The following is a 25,502-nucleotide window of genomic DNA, read 5'->3' as shown; positions in this document are numbered from 1 at the left end:
AATGTACATTCCATCACACTGTCATCCCATGCTGATAATTTGAACTAAGCTAGAATGCATTCCAATACAAATCCAACAAATAATAGTCAAAATGTGATTTCCCTATATAAAATATACATAGTAAAGTTTACCCACTCTATAATTGACTATTTTAGTTGACCTTTAGCCATAGAAGCTCCCTTACAAATTTCATTGAATTTGGCTCAGTGGTTTTGGAAAGGAAGTTGAAAATGTAAATTGTTTACGGACGGACGACGCACGACGACGAACAAAAGGCGATATGGATAGGTCACTTGAGACTTTGTCTCAGGTGACCTAAAAAGCAAAGAAAATAAAAACAAACAAACAAAGGACAACAAATAAAAAAGGGAAATTAATTTTAATACTCGGCATGTCTTCAGCAAATGAACAATGTTTTAAACAGTTGCATTGGAAATGAACAGATAATAGATAACCAATTAATTTGTCCCCTACCCTCTCGTAAAACAGCGAACCAGTGAAGTGAATAGATTGATAACAAATAGACTACTGCATTACGCTATAGACCCTCAGTGCCGAAATAGTAATAAATTAACGCATCATTATCTGAAAAAGCTATATGTGTTATGGGAGAAAAAGCTACATGAAGAGTATGTGTAATCTGTAAACTTGTGATTGCATTAAATATTTAGATATCTGTCTTAAGAGACGTTAAACCGTAGTCAGTTCAGCTTATATACACGTGTACCTGAGCGCAGGGCCATCTGAATTCAGGTGCGGATTCACTGTATTTGGTGGATCTGTTTTGCCTGCTTTACACATGTCAAGGACAATAGACTTTGCATCAACCCCGATGAAATCTTTATATTGTCCACTTTGTTCATATATATATATACCATGCTCTTCTGTTTCGGGTATAACCCATTCATGGGATACACTTCCAACGTTACTTGATCCTGAATTTTCATTTAAAAGTTTGATGTCACCCTCCCACGACACCGTGCACAATCTACCTACTGGAGTTATCGTGATCTTTGTTTTATCATTCTGCATACGAGGTATACCATTCGTCATATTTTTGAATAAAGGATATACACCGCTACATTTGTATTCGACGCAAGCTCCCCCGTTCTCCACGGCGACCTGACGAACTCCGAGGATTGTATCCTTTATTCCGCTATTCATTCCAGCCTTACTTTTAACTGAAAAAGAAAGTCCTGATGTTTGTCCAATTGCAAGAATTTTTATCATACAGATTTTGAAGTCTTCCATTCGCTCGGCAAATTTGTATGGATACCATAACATTGGCCCGTGATCTTTGCCAGAAGACATCGAAAGTACTTCATAAGGGTCCTCATCAAAAAGTGTAAATTCTGAAAACGAATCCGAAGTAGTAGGTTCATAGAAGCGAAAGTGGTTTTGTGCCCCCGATGTGGTCAATAAGTCATAAAAGTAATAAAACGGGCCGTCAGAAGATAACAGGAACTTCAATTTGATGCTGATCTGGTCTGCAGTTGTCTGATAATCCAAGCGAGAAATAGCGGACGACGATAACCCACTTGAACTGGAATTGCCAGGGCTATATTTGATATCCCCTTTATAAGCTTGTATATAACCCCAAGAGTCATTTCGGCAAAATGTAAAGTGGTCTCTGCTGCTGCTGCTGCTCGTGATTTCTTTGACCGCTGTGACGTACTCGGACGTGCTGCCTGAATACCGTTCCCCCGGATACGTCATATGTATGATTCGCACAGTGTAACCGTTCACTGGGTTATTATTTGTATCTGTGACTACCATGTTGTAATAACATCTCTGAAACCCGGCATAACAGTCTAAGTTGATAGCCTTGTATGTGCTGATAGGGAGAGTTCCTACAATGTAGTTCGCTGCAGTTTGCCTCCTCCGCCGTTTTGATGTCTCCATGGCCATAGATCCCACTTCTTCCCATCGACCAGTCACCTCGCTTAAACCCCATAGCTTCACATCTATAACATTTCCCGAATACGTGCTTTCAACAAGTGAAGAATCTAGATTTACAGTCATATTTCCAGCACCGTTCAGCTTGTTTCCTGATTCATCCTTGAATTCCATTACGATAACCCCAAAGGTTTGGAGGTTTTGTGTTTCACCTTCCGCATCAGTAAACTCAAATGATCCAGGCGCGACTGAAATACTGCTCAAGTTTCTAGGATCAAACATGTTGACACTTGCCTTTACTACACCATTGTACGGGTTACCATACGCGTCCACGAATGAGTTTGGTGGTATTATGGCCTCTGCTACAGCCGGCATACCGCTATTGTTTCCCATCGAAATTGTATTTTCGACATCAGAAGAAATACTTACTGGAGTTGCAGCTTCCAATAACGTTATTTTCTGGTACACAGTACCTTCCATAGACTCGCCTAATGTTATCAGTTTTGTAGTTGTCAGTAAAATGTTGGAGAAAGTGTCTTCAAGAGTTATCGCAACGTTTAATGTGCCAGCGGGTACAGTGAACGAAAACAAACCGGCAAATGTTGTCCTGGCAACAGACGACCCGTTGACATAGACTGTACCAAGACGCAACGCGATACCACTGTTGAGACCGTTGGCTTGTCCTTGTATCGTGATGTCACTAGATGAACATTGGCCACATGAACATCCCGTTATAATGAGTACTTTCAGGGTATATCCACTGCACTGAACGGTCCGTTCTTCCTCGGACGAAGGTAAGCAGCAGAACTTTTTACTAGGACCACATAAGCCGTCTTCGCTAGAGTCACCCCGACATGTCTTTTTGGCGCATCCTCCGATTTCATACAGAGTTGTGCTGTCAGCCTGCACACAGTCAGATGGCAGACTTATCTTCCTTTCCTCGTACGCGTCCTCGCAAAACTCCGATTGCATTGCTGTAAGAGAAGGGCACTTTTAATTCATAGCAAACTTAATTCACGGAATATCTAAAAGTTGGTATCACTGTTGATTGTGATATCTGTGATAACCATTTAAATATTTTCTACATAAATGAAATATATTGAAGCATATCATTAATCATTCATTAATATTCTGATTATCTATTTTTATTACCCGTAAATTCTTCAAAACATCACATTTATCCACAACCTTAAAGTGACAAGTAATAATACTGATATGATCAGTGAACATTCATTGACACTACTGATTGGTCAATTGAACGACAGGGATTATGTATTATTATTGGGGATGAGGTGTAAGGCTTTATAGTAACACTTTTAAAACAAACTAGTTAACTTATCAGTACTTGAATATGTTTGTATTCTAAATACTACTTAAAATGTCCATACATGATTATTTCTTATCATTGGTCCCCCACTGGACTGTTACCTACCTTTTACTGACAGTAGAGCATGTGAAGAGTACACCGCCCCCACTGGACTGTTAGCTCGACATTTATACTCGCCACTGTCGCTTGTAGTAACATCATTTATTGTCAGGTTAAAGCCATCTGGGTACTTTGAATCGTCTATTAAAACACCATCCTTCATCCTAAGTAGTAAAAACGTAAAGAATAAAATCAAAAGACGAATGACTGTCTCTGGTTACATCATCAGTGATTTTACATGTTTTATGCAACTATGATGGAAGAATTCCGCCTTATCATATAAGACAGATACAAGGCAAGTGGAGGCCAACATAAATTGTAACCCCCACAATAAACTGATAAACTGAACCTGTCCACTTATTCCATTGTTACATAATGCTGTGTTCGACTTCCAACGTCAATGACCAACAAAATCTACCATAAGGTATAGAATATCATATCGTGACGTTATGGCGTGAACATTTTAGATTAGTGCACTCATGCGAGTGCATGAAAACAGCAAATATATCTAACAGTGGTATCTTTCATGAACAGGAGGCCGAAAGGGCATGCATCCCTCACCTGGATATTTAAGTAATCATGGTAACATATTTTAAGTTATATTACAATATTTTCCCCTGTTTTGCTGCACTTCTGTTTTGGTTCGTTCAACGTCTTATGAACAGCTAAGTTCATTCAATCACGGCCCTGCCCTGCAGGTAGGACGTAAGAATTGTACCTGCTGCCCCAATTGCATGATCGTAAGAGGCGACTAAACTTGGGATCTTATCTTTTCTCTTCTTTCTGAACAACTTTCCTCTTCCTAATGTCTCCCTTGATAATGCCTCACTTTTGGCCTTTGGTTGAGCGTTCGCCCCTGTGAGGAAGGCTCTGGGTTTTGTCCCCTGGCCGAGACATACCAGAGTCTTTAAAAATGGTAGTTGCTGCTCCTGCTTAGCGCTCAGCAAATAAGGAGTGGGACGACTGGTTCGCCCGTTGTCAGTATAATGTGACCGGGTGGGGTGTGCTGCTGGGTGTCTTCGGCAGTATGCTTCAGTGAGGTAGCACTCTAAATCGGCAAAAGATCCGGCCTATCACAAGGAGACTTAACACGAACATACCACAGCCTCCCAAAACACACATACGCACTCATCACACGCATACATGTCGCACGCACGGGAGGCCGTCCTTGAATGACCTTAGCTGTTAATAGGACGTTAAACAAAATAAACCAAACCAATCAATCACGGCCTCTCGTGCGTGCGATATGTATGCGTGTGTGGCGAATGGGTAAATGTGTATCGGGAGGCTGCGGTATGTTTGAGTCAAGTCTCCTTCAAGAAGAAATACAGTTTTTCCCCAAAAAAAATGTCTACAATGCCCCCTTTCTCTAGCCCCAAGGGACCCATGCCCTCTGCCCAATATTGCTTTAGACTAAATTTCATCCAAATCCATGTAGTCATTCAGGACGAGTAGGGGTTGAAATGATTCACCACATCTCAGGTCCCAACAGGTCAGTTACCATTTATGCAAAATCTATACCTCTGCCAAAAGGAAATTTCTGACCAGATTTGGTTAAAATATATAAAGCAGTTTTTTTACTTGAAGCGACTTAAAGGACTAACCTCTATTTCCGCTATTGGTCGGTCCCAGCATCTGTGGCCCAAGGGGTGCCAGAGGCACATTTGATGAGAAATCTGTTCCCCTTCCACCAAGGATATTTCTGACCAAATTTGGTTCAAATGCATTCGGGATATTTTGACTAGCTGTAAGGCCCCGCCGCTCAGGCCCAAAGGAGGTTAGTCATGATCATCATTTATCCAAATTCTGTTCCCCCCTCGATAAGGACTTTTCTGATGAAATTTGGTTCAAATCCCTTTGGAACGTTTTGACCAACGACGGACGCCGCACCATCACATACGCTCCTTAGCCCTTCCGGACAGATGAACTAAAACACCATTTAAAGTGACAAGAGATTCTAGAGTGATATTTGTCGCCCGCTATTTGAATGAATTTTATTTAATCCGTAACACTGATCTTTCCTCTATTTTTCTCTTCCTTTCTTGGTCACTTGAAAACAAGTTGGACCTGAGAACGCATCACTGTTAATGCTGTCCTACATGTTTTTCTTTGTCTATATTTACCTGTTTGCAATGTTTTACCTGCTCAAAAAGCATTTAAAATGAAAATGCATATTTTCCTCTGTAAAGCGACGGCCCTTTTCGCTCAACCGATGACCACCAAAACTTTACTATGGTGCAAAACGATAGTTTGATAAATTGGAGTGAATGTAAACTAAATCTTCCGAGGGGTTCGTGAAATATCATGTACTCCTACGTAATCAGTGCCCTCTTATCTTTTGATTTCATGATTTCCCTTTTAGATGCTATTTTATTAATCATTTTTAATGATCTGACAGCATACCATTCGTAACTGGAGATGGCAGGAATTCCATAAGCTTCACAGCAGAACGTGACATTTTCTCCCTGGACACGGACACGTGACCTTGGATCCATACTGATGGCTGGGTACACTGCAAAATAAATTTAAAACGATTACATGGTACACTATTTCTTACGCTGATTGGCAGTAAAATGCCACTGACGTATAAAATCAATCGTACAGTGAAACGAACGGTCCACTGTCCTAACGGCCATCGAACTACAAACCAAACAACGATTACCGATACATGATAGCCGTCTCAAAGATATTTACCTATGAGTGACATCTGGACCGTGACAGTGTTTCCTGTAACTGTAACAGTGACGTCAGCGTATCCACTCCTGGTAATGACGATTTCTACAGCGTCACATGCTGTTTCCAATATGAACCCACCAGTTTCATTGGTTGTCGCCAACCTCTTGTATGGAACACTCGCATGTGCGATCGAAGCCCCTTTTAAAGGGACGTTAACATGGTTACGCACTTGGCCTTGTACAGTGTTTGATGTACACTCACAAGCCGTACAGTCGGCGCTTAGGGAACCAGTTGTACAGGTCTGTGAACAGTCTGAAATGAAAGTTAAACACAAACTGATTTTTTATGAACAAAACGCTGGTTTTTTTTTTGAAAATATACTGAAGAAACGAATTCATAAACTTATGCAAATGCCATTGTCATATTGGATGATCGCTTCATTGCACAAACCACTATGCGTGGGTAAGACATTATTTGGTTTGTATTGTTTAACGTCCTATCAACAGCTAATGTCATTTAAGGACCGCTCGCCCCCCTCCCCCCGTGTGGTGTGGTGAAAGTGTGTGTTTAAGGAGTCTGTGCCATGGTTGGTTTCTTCTCAGTGTGAAACCGCCTAACTGCTCCCGATTTTATAGTGCTGCCTCTCTGAAGCATATCGCCGAAGACATCCAGCAGGGCATCCAAACCGGTCACATAACCCAGACAGCAAATGAACTAGTAACCCATTCCCAAAAAAGTTTGAGTGTTAAGTAGGGGTGGCAACTGTTATTTGTATAGACTCTGGTGTACGTCGGCCTTGTCACATAACACAAAGCCTCCCACACAGGGGCGAACGCTCAAATAGAGGCAAAATGTGGGACAGTGTCAAGACAAAATTTGGCTGAATTAAACTGCTAGAAAAAAAGAGAACATTTAATATCCTCTTAACTGCAGGTTATGTAAATATCCCATAACATGAAATAATACCTAATTAATATAACAAAAGAAGCAATATCCACGTGGCGTTTTCCCGAGGGTCTCATGTTTATCATAATAATCATTCATATTTTAACACTTCGATTATACATACTTGCCATAACATGTTTTTCCTAATAACATCGATGCCTATATAATTATTCCTTGGTTTCTATTTAATAAAAGACGATATTTCAGTATGTATTTCAGTATAAAGAAACCCACCAAAACTCCTGTCATTTGTGGACTCCATCCTTAAAATCACTTCTTTTAACATTTCGTATCAAATCATCTAACCATATAAACACGTACCTGGGCAAATCCATGTGTTACAAGTCTGAGACTGTGACGAGCTTCCTACACAATCAAGATCTGAAAATGATGCCTTTTGACAAACTCTTGTCCTTGATCGAGTACCACCGCCACACGTGACATCACATGCTGTCCAACCCGCCCATGTGGTCCATACTCCGTACACTGCAAAAAAACACGATAGTGATCTATCTTAAAGTAGTTTAATCTGTCTTTTATATATTTTCGTTGGTGATGTTATCTTTTACGGCCTTTTTATCCATTATTTAATTGCCATAATGTCCTTTGTTCTATGATGATGGGACGTTCAATATACTGTATATTTTAATGTAATCTAAAAAAGTACGTTTGTTCATTAATATCATAGAATTTTTCAAATTATATATTATATAAACTGTTGCTTACTCCTGCCTTGAATTTCCACGCAGAGGCTCATTATATCAGGAAACATAGAGGAACGAATCTCTGCATGCTACTATTGTATATCTATTACTTGTTTTTTTCTTGGATATGCTATTCACATACATTTTCTACAGTCCGTCCGAAAAAATTGTATGGACATATATCGTTACACAGTACCTGGACAAGTTGGCAAGGAACACGTTGTTGTCTGCACATATTCGCCCTGACAGATTGGATCACTAGGTGTTGCTCGAAGACATGTCCTATATCTGGTGTGGTATCCGGTTCCACAAGTGGCTCCACAGGAGGTCCAGGCTCCCCAGTTATTCCAGGTCCCATTAGCTATATTGATCATGAATGAAAATGTTCTATATAATGTAAAATATTCCAAAGCAATGGGCTAGAAAGTGAGTTGTCTGAATAAGCAATAGCTAGAGAGTAGGTTTGGTTTGGTTTATTTTGTTTAACGTCCTATTAACAGCTAAGGTCATTTAAGGACGGCCTCCCGTGCGTGCGACATGCATGCGTGTGATGAGTGCGTATGTGTGTTTTGGGAGGCTGCGGTATGTTTGTGTAAAGTCTCCTTGTAATAGGCCGGATCTTTTGCCGATTTAGAGTGCTACCTCACTGAAGCATACTGCCGAAGACACCCAGCAGCACACCCCACCCGGTCACATTATACTGACAACGGGCGAACCAGTCGTCCCACTCCTTATTTGCTGAGCGCTAAGCAGGAGCAGCAACTACCATTTTTAAAGACTCTGGTATGTCTCGGCCAGGGGACAGAACCCAGAGCCTTCCTCACAGGGGCGAACGCTCAACTAAAGACCAAAAGTGAGGCATTGTCAAGGGAGACATTAGGAAGAAGAAAGTTGTTAAGAGAGAAAAGAAAAGATAAGATCCCAAGTTAAGTCGCCTCTTACGATCATGCAATGGGGGCAGCAGGTACAATTCTTACGCCCTACCTGCAGGGCAGCTAGAGAGTAGGATGTCAGAGTTAGCGATGGCTAGAAAGTGGGCCGTCTGAATAAGCGATAGCTAGAAAGTAGTCCGTCTGAATAAGCGATAGCTAGAAAGTGGGTTGTCTGAATTAGCGATAGCTAGAAAGTGGGGAGTCTTAATTAGCGATAGCTAGAAAGTGGGGTGTCTGAATTAGCGATAACTAGAAAGTAGGGTGTCTGAATTAGTGATAACTAGAAAGTATGATGTTTGAGTTAGCAACAGTTAGAAAGTTGGATGTCTTAATTAGCGATAGCTGGAAAGTTGGATGACAGATTTGTCGATAACGCTGAAAGATATTAAATACTTATACCAGTTATAATGCTAAAGAAAGATGATGAATACTCATTCCGGTTATATTTGCTATAATAACAGCAAGGAAAAAGTGAAATGTTAAAACATAGATGTCAGTTAAGAGTAAACAAGAGTCACATCAAACACCAACTCGTAAGTTTTGTACTTACATTTTGTAGTTTGTGTAGTTGTCACCAATCTGGACGTGACGTCAGCTGTTGGTTCTACTAAACAGGAAAAAATACAACACGTCAACACAGACAGTGATAAATTACAAAGTACGTTTGATTATTCCGGTTTAAATGTTCGAACTGCAGCGGATCTGTCAACATATCAGTTTTTTTCCGGAGACAATTATATATTCTGGAGAAAGTCTTCAGACAATAATATAGGTAGACATTCTGAGACTTGAATCAACTTGTTTAGCGATACATTCCCGAATCGAATTCAACAGAAATGTGTTTTTCTTACCACTTGTTTGTCTACTTGTCTGTGATCTTGCCGTAGGGTCAGCTGTAGTTTCTACTCGACCATCGTTTGTAGTCGGAGAACTGGTAAGATCATCACCTGCCAATACGTATTAATGTATACCGTGATAAAATTGTATGCTAATATAACGATAGGAAAATCCTTGAAATCACTCATGTTGACAACACTAGAGAAAGTTATCTAAGCAAAAATAAAAAAGTTTCATGTACAGGAGGAGACTTTAACACAAAGCCTTCAACACAGGGGTCAACGCTCAAATAGAGGCTATATGTGAGAGAGTGTCAAGACAAACTTTGGCTGAATTAAACTGCTAGAAAAAAAAGAGAACATTTAATATCACAAATAGAGTTGCCTTTTGTAATGGGGACAGCGATTCTTAAGCCTTAACTGCAGGTTATGTAAATATCTTACATGATGAAATAATACCCAATTGATATAACAAAAGAAGCAATGTCCACATTGCGTTTTCCCGAAGGTCTCCTGTTTATCATAATAATCATTCATATTTTAACACTTCCATTATACATACTTGTCATAACATGTTTTCCCTAACTACATCGATGTATATATAATTATTCGTAAGTTTCTATTTAATAAAAGGCGATATTTTATTATGGTTTAACTAAAAAGAAATTCATTAGTAGCCCTGTTATTTCTGCACTCCATCCTTACATTAACTTGTTTTAACATTTCGTATTAAATCATCTAACCATATAAAACACGTACCTGGGCAACTCCATGTGCTACAAGTCTGAGACTCTGACGAGCTTCCTACACAATAAAGATCTGAAGATGATGCCTTTTGACAAATTCTTGTCCTTGATCGAGTACCACCTCCACACGTGACATCACATGCTGTCCAACCCGCCCATGTTGTCCATATTCCGTACACTGCAAATAAAACGATGGTGATCTATTTTAAAGTAGTTAAATCTTTTAGATATTTTCGTTGGTGATGTTTTCTTTTATGGCTTTTTTTCAATATACTGCATATTTTTATGTAATCTGAAAAAGTACATTTGTTCAATAATAACATATAAGAACTTTTCTAACTGTATATTATGTAAACTGTTGTTAACTTCTGCTTTGGATTTCCACGCAGTGGCTCATCATATCAGGAAACCTAGAGGTACGAAACTCTGCATGCTGCAATTGTATATCTATAAACTAAAATTGGATAACTATGTTTTGTATGCATTTTACATAAAGAAAAACAATTGGAGATGAAAAAGTGAGACATATTCATTCAATTTCAGCTTTGCAACAGTAGTATATATAATTAAGAAAAAATGTTGCATGGTATGGTTGATAATAGAGGTGATAGAGGATTACTGAAAATAGAAAATAGCTGTTCTTGAGTTTAGCTGGTTGTGAATTCTACTATGTTTGGATCATGGTGTGCTAGCATAGGTTGGATTCATACATATGTAATCATGTTAGGGCACATATTCCCACCCCCATATCTATAAAGTTTGTATAGTGTCAATGTGCTTACAATAAATGGATGAGGATCAACACGTGACACACCACAGCTTTTGTCCGAATTCAAGCATTACATGTTGTGTCAAACATTTTTATGTGAAATAGACTGTGATACATGTATAAATTTATACAGTTTTAGAGATATGTGTAGACGTACATGTTCCAGTAAGTTTTTTAAGGCAGTAAAGAACATTGTTGAATAAATCAAAGATAGACAGACACTTGTGTTGGCAGTTATAATACTGGTTACTAGGAAAAATACAACACGTCAACACAGACAGTGATAAATTACAAAGTACGTTTGATTATTCCGGTTTAAATGTTCGAACTGGGGCGGATCTCAGTCAACATATCAGTATTTCCGTAGACAGTAAATTTTCTGGAGAAAGTCTTCAGATATAAATAAAGGTACCATTGTTTAATTTCTTATGGAATGGTAAAGCTGATAAGGTGAAGAGAAAAGTAATAACTAAGGAGTATTCAGAGGGTGGGTTAAAAATGATAAATATCTATGCCTTTGTTGATTCCCTTAAAGTAGGATGGTTAAAAAGATTACTCCATAATACATGTATACGAAATTGACAGGTTTTATTCAACAAACTGTTTAACTGGAACTATTGCATAAATTTTGGGATTGATTATATACGGTTTTGTCAAAAACAATGAAAAAATGAAATCTGGGCCGATGTTTTCAAGGCTTGGGAAAGATTATTAACATCAGAAACTAATACGAAACATCAATAACTCTCTTTTCTAAAACGTCCACTATGGCATAATCCACATATTAGTATTGGTGGACACTCTGTTTTCTATAAAGACTGGTTTAGGAAGGGTGTTCTAGTTAATGATGTGTTAAAAGATTCGAATACTCTTTCTTTTCATACATTCAACGAATTTACTGAGAAATACAATATACAAACAAACTTTCTTAAATATCAGGATGTTATTAATTCTATCCGTAAAAACTTCCATTTACAGGAGATCATAGATAAAGACCTGATATTACCATATATTCCACATAATATATATTTATTTCTTAAATCACAAGAGGACAATAAAATTATATATAAAAGTCTTTAAAAAAATACAGAAATTGCTACAGGAAAAAAAAGTGGAATGAAGTTTTGATTTTACAGATTCAACATGGGCAAATATCTTCACCATACCTTTTAAAGTAACAAATAACTCAAAACTTCAGTGGTTTCGATTTAGAATCTTGCACAATATTTTAACTCTAAATTCAGTTCTTTTTAAAGCAAACATTGTTACAAGTCCGTTGTGTACTGTTGTAAATTGCACCCTGAAACAATAATTCATATTCTTTGGGAATGTGAAAAAGTTCAGTTCTTTTTGCAAAGTTTTGAATCACTTCTCGATGCACTAGTTATCCCGTTCACTTACAATAAAGAATCATTTATTTTTGGATTTTTGCCACTTGGAAAGTATAACAGTATTGATAATGAGATTACCATGGTTATTAAGCATTACATATATAAAACCAGATGTTCAAGTAGCTCTATAAATGTACAAGCATTAGTAAATGTAATTAAGGACCACCACAATCTTAAAAAGTATATAGCAACATCAAAGGGGGTTTGTTTTCTTGAAAAGTTTAATCTGGATTGGAATAAATGGAAAAACATATTATCTATTTAAGACCTCTAAAAGCTTAAAAAGTGTTTATTTTCTGTTTTATCAATATGTATGTTTAGTTCTATTGATTTATGTGGGTTTTTTGTGTGTTCCCCCCCCCCCCCCCCCCCCCCTCCATTTTGACCCTGACAGTCTGTCCAAGGACTCTCCATTTTTAAAATAAGTATTATGAAATGTCAAATTATAGTATTTTTAATACTCTGTCATTTGTTGTTAGGAGGCCATAGTCTTATTTAGTATATCTTATATCCAGCTTTTACACTCAATTCAATTCTCTCTCTCTCTCTCTCTCTCTCTCTCTCTCTCTCTCTCATAATAAAGCAACATATGAATGGGATTTAAGATCGATGTATTTGGATGATGATGATGATGATGATGATCATGCATGTGTTTGGATGATGATGATAATGTTTGTATTTGGATGAAATACGATGATGATGTGTTTGGACAATGATGATGATTATGATGACGTGTTTGGATAATGATGATGATAATGATGATGATGTGTTTTTTGGATGATGATGTGTCCGGATGAAAGATGATGATGATGATGATGCATGTGTTTGGATGATGATGATGATGATAATGTTTGTTTTTGGATGAAACACGATGATGATGTGCTTGGACAATGATGATGATAATGATGATGATGTGTTTTTTGGATGATGATGTGTCCGGATGAAAGATGATGATGATGATGATGATGATGTGTTTGGATGATGATGATGATGATGATGATGATGATGATGATGATGAACGGAAGGGAATTTGAATGAATTATTTTATTATGTACATCATATGTTGTTGATGAAAATGCTTTAAAAATAAAAAATTACAAAAAAAAAATAAAAAATAATAATAATAAAGGTAGACATTCTGAGACTTCAATCAACTTGTTTAGCAATACATTCACGAATCGAATTAAAAAAAATGTGTTTTTCTTACCACTTGTTTGTCTAGTTGCCTGTGATCTTGCCGTAGGGTCAGCTGTAGTTTCTACTCGACCATCGTTTGTAGTCGGAGAACTGGGAAGATCATCACCTGCTAATACGTATTAATGTAAACAGTGATAAAATTGTATGCTAATATAACGATAGGAAAATCCTTGAAATCACACATGTTGACAACACTAGAGAAATAGAGGTTCCCCAACGAGTGGAGATTGTTTATCATTTTTATCCAACTCGAGTTAGTTAATTTTCTAATTTTGAAAAGACACGAGCTTTAGCGAGAGTTGGATAAAAATGCTAAACAATCATCACGAGTAGGGGAACTTGTTTATCTCATAATTTCTTTACTTACAAATGTAAGTCTGTCAAGTTCAAATTCCCCAACATAGCAACTAAATTCCGTGAACCAAATCATACCACGACAAAATATAGGTCGTTATGAACGAAAGCTTATCATCTATTTTAGATGCACGACTCATATCCTATGTACTTTATTTGTAAATGATATTATTTTACAAAACGAAATATTAGTTTGAAAGTCATTGCGTCGGTGTAATTTATTAATAGTTAACTTGTTTGAATAACTCCGCTCAAAATATTCGAAGACGACACCGTCATCGCGAAGTCGAACGTCACCGCTGAATATTGGACTAATCATTGTCAGACTCAATTATCGGTCCTTTCCTGGATTTCGTAGGTACGCTATTACTGGTTATTATGATGTAAAATGTTCATTCTGAGATTTATTCATTCAAAACATCGTGCATTTCAACAAATATTTCGGAAACCGAGCTGGAGTGTGGAGCAGTTTACGTTTGTCCATGTGTTTACACGAAATCTCATCAGTTTCAGAGACACAGAGTATAGAGTTTACTGACACGAGACAAATGTTCCAAGATGATTTTTTCTTTTTTTTGTGTTTGGGATAAATATATTCGTAATAAAGGTAAGTGAAATGATAAGAAAGTGTTTATTCGTTGATTTCGTTCTTTTGGTACAATATCCGTACCAAATGATATCGAACTAGAAAAAGGGAAGCTGCCTAACAGTAACAGTTACGTTAGATGCTGCGACCGTTTCATTCAAATGACTACGATAAGAGACAGCGATTAAACTATTTTGTATTACATTGTTCATTGTTTTGATAATTCATTCACGGCTATCGGGGTCTACTGCATATCTAGAATCAGGGTGTGTGTGTTCGGTTTTGGTTCGCTAGGCCCATTGATGCAATATCTCGCTTCCGTGCGTCGTCTTTTTTACCATCATCAAATTATATTTCGTACGACGCAAACCCCAGATTAATCGACATTTCCATGAGGATACCCGGTGACCCCTCTCATCCAATTATGTTAATGTTGAGCACCGACAACTCCACAAAATATGTGCATGCTGATCTTTTGAAGACAGACGAGAAACAAGAGATCCCAGAGGGATCTTGGCGCCCACCATTGAATGATCTTTATAGGTTCCATGTCAGATTGATCTTTTCTCTACTTTTCCCTTCCTCTAAGTCTTACTAATCTGTGTAAATTCAGAAACAGCCCTCTAGTACTTTTCAAACAAGGGGAACCTATATATAAAATTTAAGATTTAGCGATAATGGCTGTCTGTCGGCCATGTTGTTTTCCGTTTGGTCTCAAAATGCAATATGCATAACTAGGCACCAAGGGGAACCTACATATGAAATTTGAGAAAGATCTCTTCAGTACATTCTGCGAAATAGCGATAACAAACTTCAATTGTCAAAATCCAAGATGGCTGCCTGTCGGCCATGTTGTTTTCCAATAGGTCTCAAAATGCTTTATGCATAACTAGGCACTAAGGGAAACATACATATGAAATTTGAGAAAGATCTCTTCAGTACATTCTGAGAAATAGCGATAACAAACTTCAATTGTCAAAATCCAAGATGGCTGCCTGTCGGCCATGTTGTTTTCTGATTGGTCTCAAAATGCAATATGCATAACTTGGTACCAAGGGAAACCTACATATGAAATTTGAGAAAGATCCCTTCAGTACATTCTGAGAAATAGCGATAACAAACTTCAATTGTCAAAATCCAAGATGGCTGCCTGTCGGCCACGTTGTTTTCCGATTGGTCCCAAAATGCAATATGCATAATTAGGCACCAAGGGGAACCTACATATAAAATGTGAGAAAGATCTCGTCAGTGCATTCTGAGAAATAGCGATAACAAACTTCAATTGTCAAAATCCAAGATGGCTGCCTGTCGGCCATTTTGTGTTGCGATTGGTTTCAAAATGCGATATGCATAACTAGGCACCAAGGGAAACCTACATATGAAATTTGAGAAAGATCCCTTCAGTACATTCTGAGAAATAGCGATAACAAACTTCAATTGTCAAAATCCAAGTTGGCTGCCTGTCGGCCACGTTGTTTTTCGATTGGTCCCAAAATGCAATATGCATAACTAGGCACCAAGGGGAACCTACATATGAAATGTGAGAAAGATCTCGTCAGTGCATTCTGAGAAATAGCGATAACAAACTTCAATTGTCAAAATCCAAGATGGCTGCCTGTCGGCCATTTTTTTTTTTTGATTGGTCTCAAAATGCAATATGCATAACTTGGTACCAAGGGAAACCTACATATGAAATTTGAGAAAGATCCCTTCAGTACTTTCTGAGAAATAGCAATAACAAACTTCAATTGTCAAAATCCAAGATGGCTGCCTGTCGGCCATGTTGTTTTCCGATTGGTCTCAAAATGCAATATGCATAACTAGGCACCAAGGGGAACCTACATATGAAATTTGAGAAAGATCCCTTCAGTACTTTCTGAGAAATAGCGATAACAAACTTCAATTGTCAAAATCCAAGATGGCTGCCTGTCGGCCATGTTGTTTTCCGATAGGTCTCAAAATGCGATATGCATAACTAAGCACCAAGGGGAACCTACAGAAAGATCCCTTCAGCGCTTTCTTAGAAATAGCGATAACAAGAATTGTTTACGGACGGACGGACGGAGGGACGGACGGACGGACGGACGACGGACCATGGACGCAGGGCGATTTGAATAGCCCACCATCTGATGATGGTGGGCTAAAAAGAAAAGTGAGAGTAGTAAAAATAGTCCGTGGTCAAAGGCCAGAGGTTTACCAATCAGATTTGTTGGAGGTCACAAATGACCAATCTGATGCTTAGAAAGTGGTTACACACTGCGGTGTGTAAACAAAAACAATAACACACTGCTACGAATTTTATCACGTGGAATATCAGTTGTGAAACAAGCGTAGTTATGGGATAAAATTATTTAAACAACAATCAAAATGAACAGTTACCTGTACAGGAGGAAACTTTAAAGTGAGTGATGTTTTAGTGTCATTGCGTAATTATTATACAACTCGAGTTTCATTCCATACGGCAAGGCATTGTTTCGTTATCTATTTTCCATATCTTCATACAATTTTCTGTTACTTTGATGTAGCAGTGCATAAATATCCAATAGAATGTGGTTATACAATTCAATATCCCGTCTGGAGTTCGTACGGAATATAAGTTTAATAATTCCATTATGTGTATAATGTCACATCAATAACGTTTTATATAGATTTGAAACGACTTTTACAAGAAAGTAAAGAATTACGCGTTAAAATATTACCATGTGTTGAAGAACGTTTTGGCCTGATGGTGGTTGAAGTTGTTTTATCTGCAAAAATAAGTTAACGTTAGTTAATGTCTGACAAATAGCGATAGAAATTGATCAGCCCCTCATTCTCAGTCATAAAAACTCACATGATTGGTACAGTGCAATGTGCGGTTATTGATTGTAGCTTGATATGTAATCTTTAAGAATCTGGTATGTATGTAACGTTTACAGGGTGTCGTACCCGGTTGATTAAGGCATGGTAACAGATAACCAAGTAAACACGAGCTGCTTTCATAGCAGCAGACAACACTACCTCAATTTAAAATACTTAATTAGTAATATATACAATGATTATATCATTTGTTTATATACAAGGCATGCGTCTAGTCCGACGCATGAGCCCTAACAACATCTATAGAGAGTAAAATGTATTGCTTGTACGTTATTTTCCGCACGGTAGTGTGTACCCTAACAGTAAGTACAGTTCTACGCACGAGCAGGTCGTATAATTGCCCGAAAACCACTGCATACTGCGCACCGCGTCCTGTATACGCTGGTGTAAACCAGCCAAGACCCCAACGGCTACTGCGCAATATATACACAGGTGTATAGCCTAATACACCTACGTCTTGTGTACGCTCATGCGCCACTCGCCAAACCCTGCACAGGTCGAAAAGAGCGACGCACAAGACAAGACTATCATACGAGCACGTATCGTTCGAAGCCTCCGCTGTTAGTAATACCAACCGCATCTTCATATCTGGCCCCTGAAAGAGTATGTTATACCCTTTCAGAACAGGACATTGACAAACACGGAAATATTTACAGTTAAAACAATAAAGGTAAGGCTATCTGAGCCTTCTAATTTGTATAGCTTTGATTCGCTACATTTATACCAGGTATATCTTCATTCCCTCCAAACTTGAATGACTATTTGCTTCTTTTCCGACAGGATTTATTCGTAATGATTTGACTATGCTGAGAATCATGATTCGTTCTATAAATATGTTTTACCACATTTTGTGGATTGTCCGTCCCTATTCAAAATGTTTCGACACTGAATAAAAAGATATAACACTATTTAAAGATTTAACTCATATTAGTCTTTAAATTACCTTTGCATTTGACAGCTTCTGGCGGTTGTTTTCTATGAATACTGATATCAACTAAATAAAACAACGATTTTTTATGTATACCTATGTATGGTCTTTTCAACTTTAATTTGTGGTTTTAGTGTCTGAAGGTTTAAATAAGCACTTTTAAATATTAATGAAGAAAATGGTAATTTTGGTCCTGACAATATATTCTATCAATGCAACCATTTATCGTAGTTAAAACATCAACGTTAAAATAGAAGTATGATATTATTGGTTTACCCCCTAAACTCCCAACAACGCCAAACTACACCAATAGCACGTTAGTGTTCAGGAAATGATCGTATCTCCCTTATTTGTGTAGCTATTGAGATATACAATAACACAGGAGAACATATCCTATATTTGTTTGTAAAATTTCATTTGACAAACTTTTCTGATGCATTTTATGAGTTGAAGAAACTCAATTTTATTCATATTCCACTATTTTACTGGAATCATCAATAATGTTATTTTATTTGTCAATAAAGTACATGTGATGCATGGTTCTATACCGTACGCAGCACAAATCGACAAATTTTAATGATTTTTGCAGAAAAAAGTAATACATTTTTTCCACATCGAAGCCAAGAAAAAACTTATCAAAATACCCAATTCTATCATTCATAATGTACCAAATAAATGATACAAAGGTTCCACAAATTCGCATTATTTGAACAAAACACCGCAGTAACTTGACGTCGTGCAACAAGCACCTGCACGAATACGATCGACAACTTTTCAGACGTTTTGATAACGCAATAAATGGTCTTGGATTCATCAGATGATCACTTTTGGTTTCTAAACTGTGGATTTCGGGTACGACCTCGCATATTCATTAAGCCCAAGTTTCCTTTGGCCCTGACTTACACCAAACGTGGTGTAAGGGCCAGATGAAACTTAGCTAATATTACCGATACAAGTCGCCACCAAACCAATATGCAGTGACCACTGTCAACGCAAGTAACACACTGTGAAGTGACACTGGGCATTATGAAGAGAATTGTGTTCAGATAGGCCTTCATACATGTGTTTAGGTAAGTACATAAAGTGCAGTTCTATGAACACGAGCATACACAATGTACCAGCAAAAACGTATGTGTAATTTTTACAAATATGTATGTATACATGACTATCTACATGTAATGTTGCTTTAATTTCATTCATTGTGTTACAAGATAGGCCTACATTTGTATATTTGGTCCAAATGAAATGACCAGTTAAAATCTGTTTTTGGGTGGGAGGGGGATATTACATATACATTAAATTTCACCATTACTGTATTTTGTATCAGAATTATCAAAAATATGTATCAACTAAAATTGGATAACTTTGTTTTTTATGCATTTTACATAATGAAAAACAATTGGAGATGAAAAAGTGAGACATATTCATATAATTTCAGCTTTGCAACTGTAGTATATATAATTAAGAAAAAATGTCACATGATATGGTTGATAATAGAGGTGATAGAGGATTACTGAAAATAGCAAATAGCTGTTCTTGAGTTTAGCTGTTTGTGAATTCTACAATGTTTGGATCATGGTGTGCTAGCATAGGTTGGATTCATACATATTTAATCATGTTACGGCACATATTCCCACCCCCATATCTATAAAGTTTGTATAGTGTTAATGCGGTTACAATTAATGGGTGAGGATCAACACGTGACAAACCACAGCTTTTGTCCGAATTCAAGCATTACATGTTGTGTCAAACATTTGTGATGTGAAATAGACTGTGATACGTGCATACATTTATACAGTTTTAGAGATATGTGAAGATGTACATGTTCCAGTAAGTATTCTATGGCAGTAAAGGCTGAGAACATTCTTGAATAAATCAAAGATAGACAGATACCTGTGTTCGCAGATATAATGCTAGTTAGTTAATAATTATCATGTTATGCCTCATTATGATTATTCCTCATACACAAGACACAAAAAATATGTTATTATAAGTTTTCGAAGTTATTATTAGTGAGGAGGGGGCACTGAAGCAGGGTTATAACGTGTATTTCCCTGGTGGAGAGTAACCCGAGTTTCCTCTGACATCAACACCAATATAAGACACTTTGATAGAGAGGTGTCCTTTTTGATACATATAATGATCTTACCATCTAATTGTCTAATAGGCAATAGGGCAAAAAAACAACCTCATCGGTGTGCCTATTTGGATTTTCATAACATTGTTATGAGTATTTGAAATTAAGACTTGGTGGGGGATGTACGTCTTTGTTTAACTTTTTTAAAGTTCATTTCAAGGCTTTTTGAAATATTCCTCATTAATAATCTCTGAAGTTATTTCTTTTTTAAACAGGACAATGGGACCCAGGATTTTGATGTGAAACAAGCAATCAACGGCAATTGAATATATGGTAGTTTATTTTGTATTTCAGGTATTCCCCTTACTCTCTCAATGTTACTGGCGAGCCTGGCTTACAAAATTTTCTGCCATTTCAAACTTCAGGTACATCAACTTTAGGACTTTATTTATACGGATATTTGTGGTGTGACCAATACTAGAAGATAAATGCCATCCCCTGCCACTAGAAACAGCAGGTTAAGGCATCTTTTTCCTATTGCTACCCTTTCCCATTATTCTATGTCATTGATTAAAATTACCTAACTTAATATTGATGCTGGTGTTGTTTTTCAACAGCTACCATGCTGAATCATTAATTTGATCTTAAGTAAATTATCATTTTCAAAAAACATGGTACATTATTTATATCATTCATATCAAATATATATTTCTACATGTCTATTGTCTGTGAATTAAGTCTAGGACTTCTCTACCAGGAAGACATACACAGAATGCTGTCATGAGCAATGATGGTTATAATCATTTGATTTGCATGCCTTAAATAATTTCAATTTTTACCAGTATAATCTGTTTGAGTATACTAGTAATACCAGATGCTAGTTGTTATGACCTTTTTGTTAATCATCCTATCTCTGTGAACAAGTTTATAAGTATGAAAGGTATTGAGAAACTAGAACAAATAGAACAAGTCAAGTAGATATGAAACATCAAAAAGGTCACCTGCTGAATTGGTAACCATGGCAACTAGATATGGATATAGAATGTACATACAGTACCAATACAGAAAGAGAAAAATTACACATTGATAAAATCAGCTTCAATATCATTTGAAGACACCTGTAAGCTGTTCACTAAAACCATAAAATAGGAAAAGAATAAATATAACTAAATATAACTTTTGAAAGATTAATTATTAATGTTAAGAACATGAAAACAACAACCTAGTAATAAGATATGATTTATGATTAGAATTTATAATCCTAATACAGCAGTCTAAGCTGCAAACAATTTTACATTTTTATTCAGATGGGAGCACATGCGCATGTAAGTAAAATATCACATTTTTACGAATTGTCATTTCTGGTTGCCATTGTAACGTTTTAAATCCAAAAAGTAAAAGGTTGTGTCATAAAATCTGAATATGTCCTATTTACAAGATTCAATATATGTGTAGACTGCTGACTAAACTATTATACCTGCAATACAAAGCCAAATTTCTTACGATTAAGGTTAGGCAGATAAAACGAAAAAAAAACTTTAACAAAAATCACTGCTTTTAATTTGAGTCAGTAACCATGACAACAACTGCAAATAAATAGAAAATTCGACTTTTATTTGTGTTTATCCACCTTCTTCAAGAGTAGGACATATCATTAATTTTATATATTAGCCCTTAATTCACTCTCATCGGCTTAAAATGTATAAAAAATATGAAATGAATAACTTTTTTCGTAAAATCATAAATTTTTTGTTAACATGGTAGCGTCAATAATGCAAAAAATTCCAATTTTGGTACTTAAGTTGAGAAGATTATATTCTAAAATTTCTAAATATATTTTGGTTGTTTACCAAAGATGTTGACACAAAATGATGAAAAATGATGAATAATGTTTTTCAGTTCCATTAAAAAACGCTGGGAGTTAAGGGGTTGAAAGAAAAATGCATTCCAAGCAAGTAAAACGAAAATTAACACTATAGTGGTTTATTTTACGCTTGTTAGTACAAAATAATGTCTATGCATTAAGTTACAAAAACCACTTTCTACTCTACAAAAGCATTCGTCAAATATATGCTACTTTTAGATATGAAGTATATATATGAAAGACGAAACAAGAAAAAAAAATGACAATGAAAAAAAAATGCAACTCGAAGAAGCTGTACATGCAATGTAACATACCTGTGTCCTGTAGTGGTGGATTCTGTTTGTTTACTGCAGCCGTATCCTTTGCGCTCAGCGTTGTTGCGACCACTACTGCTACAATAATACCTATGATTACGACAACAGTTCCAACAATGACATACATCTTCAGACGATTCGGAGAGGACACCGGCTTAAAGCCGACCACTAAAACGTCAGTGTCTTGTCTCTGTAGGTTTATAAACTCCTTATCCGTACTGAAAGACCGGTATTTCAGGGCCACGATGTCATCCATGTCTACAATTTAGAAAAAATAATATCCTTATTTTGGTGAATAATCGTTGACTAACATTACACATACAGAAACAATTTGATATCATGTTATGGGCATCTGACCTTATATATGCTGCGCAGTGAATTATGGGAGCTTGGGGCGGTGCTTTAGTGTTAAACAGTCAGACGAGTCCTGGCTATTGCGTAATACGCCATGTGGTACATTTAAGTTTTGAATACGTAATACATGCATAGATATAAAAGACGAGGATATAAAACCATTTCTCATGTTTAAATCTAATAGCTGGAAGAAATGTAACAGTATACATGTATATTCACAAGGTATTTATTCAATTTTACATAAGAACAGTCAATACATAACTTTTAAAGACTTTAAAATATTTTACAGACGCAAAATATGACAGGTGCTCTCCTAACACCCGTCTATAAACAAAAACGTTTGCTTGGTACAGGTGTTCTCCGAGGACAAATACTATTATACACAAATGAGATCATCTTTACAGAACTATCGACAGACTATTGACCTACCTTACAATTTCCTAATAGTGTAAAAATTAACGCAACACATTAACTAAGTAAACTTTACTCACAGCTTAATGCATCACACTAAAACAAGTTGAAATATCAGACTTACTGAACTGACTTTGGTAATTTGGTTGGGATCGAGTCATATGCTCTGGGAAGTGTCGGCATGAGTATCATCTCTTCATATTCTATTTTGCCATCATCTTACACAGCATATTTTCTCTGTGAGGAGTACTTTGGGAAGATTCTTTCAAAGTGGCCAACGTTTCCTGGCCTCTAATTGGTTGAAATTTCATTGTTCGATTTTGATAAAATCATGTGTTGGTCGCGACCTCACTCTCACATTTTAAAAAATGGCCGCCATTCTCCAGTCTCTGATTGGTCGAAATTTAGATATTGTCCCAAAATAAGATTAAATGGCATGCAATTGAAATGAACACCGACGTTCAACCGAAATTAATTTAGAACTCTATATCGACAGAATTAAACTAAATTGTAATCAAAATTTACGCTTTTCAACAAATTAGGGATACCACACACAACAGACAGAACATCCTAGTTAGATTTGTGGTATCGTCAGTAGTAACCAACAAGGAAGTTTCTTTCTGTATCTAAAAATGAACCGGTTTTGTTTTGTTTTGTTTATTTTGTTTAACGTCCTATTAACAGCTAAGGTCAAAATGAACCGGGAAGTTACATAGTCTTGTTTCATTCGTACTTAGAGTGCAGAGATGTTTCTGTCACCTGCTTTCATTAAAGCATTTTTGATCGAATTGTATTGTCCTGAACCGATCGTTTTTATATTACCACTACAGTCATCCTACTGATTCCAAAGCCGAGATTAGGCCCATTTTATTTGAAATCAAAGAGGTTTCATTACTGAGTAATGTAATTGCTTGATAACACATAAAAGAATTTTCATCTATATAAGGTGCTCTATTTGCTCGACGTAGTAATTACCTTTAACTGTGGCTACTGTTTGTCTGTACATTTATGAATGCATGGATATAAAAGACGAGGGAATACAACCATATGTCATGTTTTACTTTAATAGCTAGAAACTATAAAACATTGCTATATCAGATATTATTCAACTTAAATAAAACAGACAAAATTATTTAATAGACGCAAAAGATAACAGCTGATCTTCTAACACCCGTTTTTAAACAAAAACGCTTGCTTGGTACGGATGTTCTCCAAGAAAAAAAAATACTTTGATACACAAGTGATCCACAGTATCATTGTAGAGTTAAGTGACAGAACTACCAACACACTATTGGCATAAAACTGTTTTGGCTGACTTGTTTTAGTTTACGAAGATTTTATTGAAGAGCTTATTATAACATGTACCGAAGACCTTAAATTTCACCTATAAGTATATTTACTACGTGTTATCTGTATTGACCATGTCGAACGGATATACCCTGATCTTCAAATACAGCATAACCAACATGACAGCTTATAACTAAGTTTTATGGTAATCATGGTCAACTTTCAATTTCTTGATGTCAATATTACGGCATCTCCTATTCACGATGCTTGCATGTCCTAGTTGATGTGCAAGGGCTGTTAGTATAATCACGACTGTCGTTACCGATTTCGACTACAGACGGGCACATTAATAACACAAGGCTTCGAGGGATGCAGCTATCTAACACTCAACCACTAACCACATGTATGCATTTCGCACTCAGATGAGACCGTCCTTAAATGACCATAGGTAAAGAAAAGGAGGTACAGAATCAAAATTCATTAAGAGATATCTAAACAGCCAATCCATTCTAAACAGTGATATTAAAAAGCTATGGAGCAATTTAACAGAAGTATCTTGATAAACTTTTAGTATACATCTATGTAAACCGTGGGACATGCTGTTGGCAAGTACTTAGCTCATTTGTATCACATATCTCACAAAATAGTCATGTCATTTTGTTCACAAGTGTCTAAAGCACAAAATGGAGCAGATTTGACTTGATAATATGTACTAACACTTTTTATTTAGGGACATATAGGGAGGTATATGAAACATCAAAAATGCTCTTATTAGACAATATAAAGAACTCTAGACAGAACAAGAAAACCAAATGCTCAACCGTTGAGTTTGGGGAAAACAATGCATATTTCTGAAGAAGGCACCAAACTCACAGTTTAACCATTTGTCGCCAAAGGGTCTTTTTACTAGATCAGATGTGTGAAAGGTATGCTATAGGGGCATTGTCATT

The 25,502-nt window shown here is 36.7% G+C and overlaps 1 protein-coding gene across 1 annotated transcript; it reads right to left on the bottom strand.

The window, feature by feature from the left end:
• Positions 1–360: 360 nt before the first annotated feature.
• On the bottom strand, positions 361–22,756 carry LOC117315119 (cartilage intermediate layer protein 1-like). The gene is made up of 12 exons (XM_033869263.1): positions 22,501–22,756; positions 17,158–17,205; positions 13,529–13,624; positions 10,175–10,339; positions 9,431–9,526; positions 9,130–9,186; positions 7,844–8,008; positions 7,265–7,429; positions 6,017–6,310; positions 5,726–5,834; positions 3,329–3,486; positions 361–2,870 (listed from the first exon to the last, which is right to left on the bottom strand). The coding sequence occupies exons 1-12, from the start codon at positions 22,754–22,756 to the stop codon at positions 712–714; spliced, it is 3,768 nt and encodes a 1,255-aa protein (XP_033725154.1). The 3' UTR covers positions 361–711.
• Between the last annotated feature and the right edge of the window lie 2,746 nt (positions 22,757–25,502).

This window comes from Pecten maximus, chromosome 17, assembly GCF_902652985.1.
Source record: "Pecten maximus chromosome 17, xPecMax1.1, whole genome shotgun sequence".
Classification (NCBI taxonomy): domain Eukaryota; kingdom Metazoa; phylum Mollusca; class Bivalvia; order Pectinida; family Pectinidae; genus Pecten; species Pecten maximus.
The sequence above is the reverse complement of the archived record's forward strand: the minus strand, read 5'-3'. Positions and strand labels throughout refer to the sequence as shown.

What these genes read in the sequence shown, in the direction of transcription:
- LOC117315119 (XM_033869263.1), bottom strand. Translation starts at nt 22,756, where the DNA reads ATGGATGACATCGTGGCCCTGAAATACCGGTCTTTCAGTACGGATAAG. An exon ending in GACAAGTAGACAAACAAGTG is followed by an intron (nt 9,187 to 9,430) that starts GTAAGAAAAACA and finishes TTTCCTGTTTAG; the next exon opens with TAGAACCAACAGCTGACGTC. An exon ending in GGTCCAGATGTCACTCATAG is followed by an intron (nt 5,835 to 6,016) that starts GTAAATATCTTT and finishes TTTATTTTGCAG; the next exon opens with TGTACCCAGCCATCAGTATG.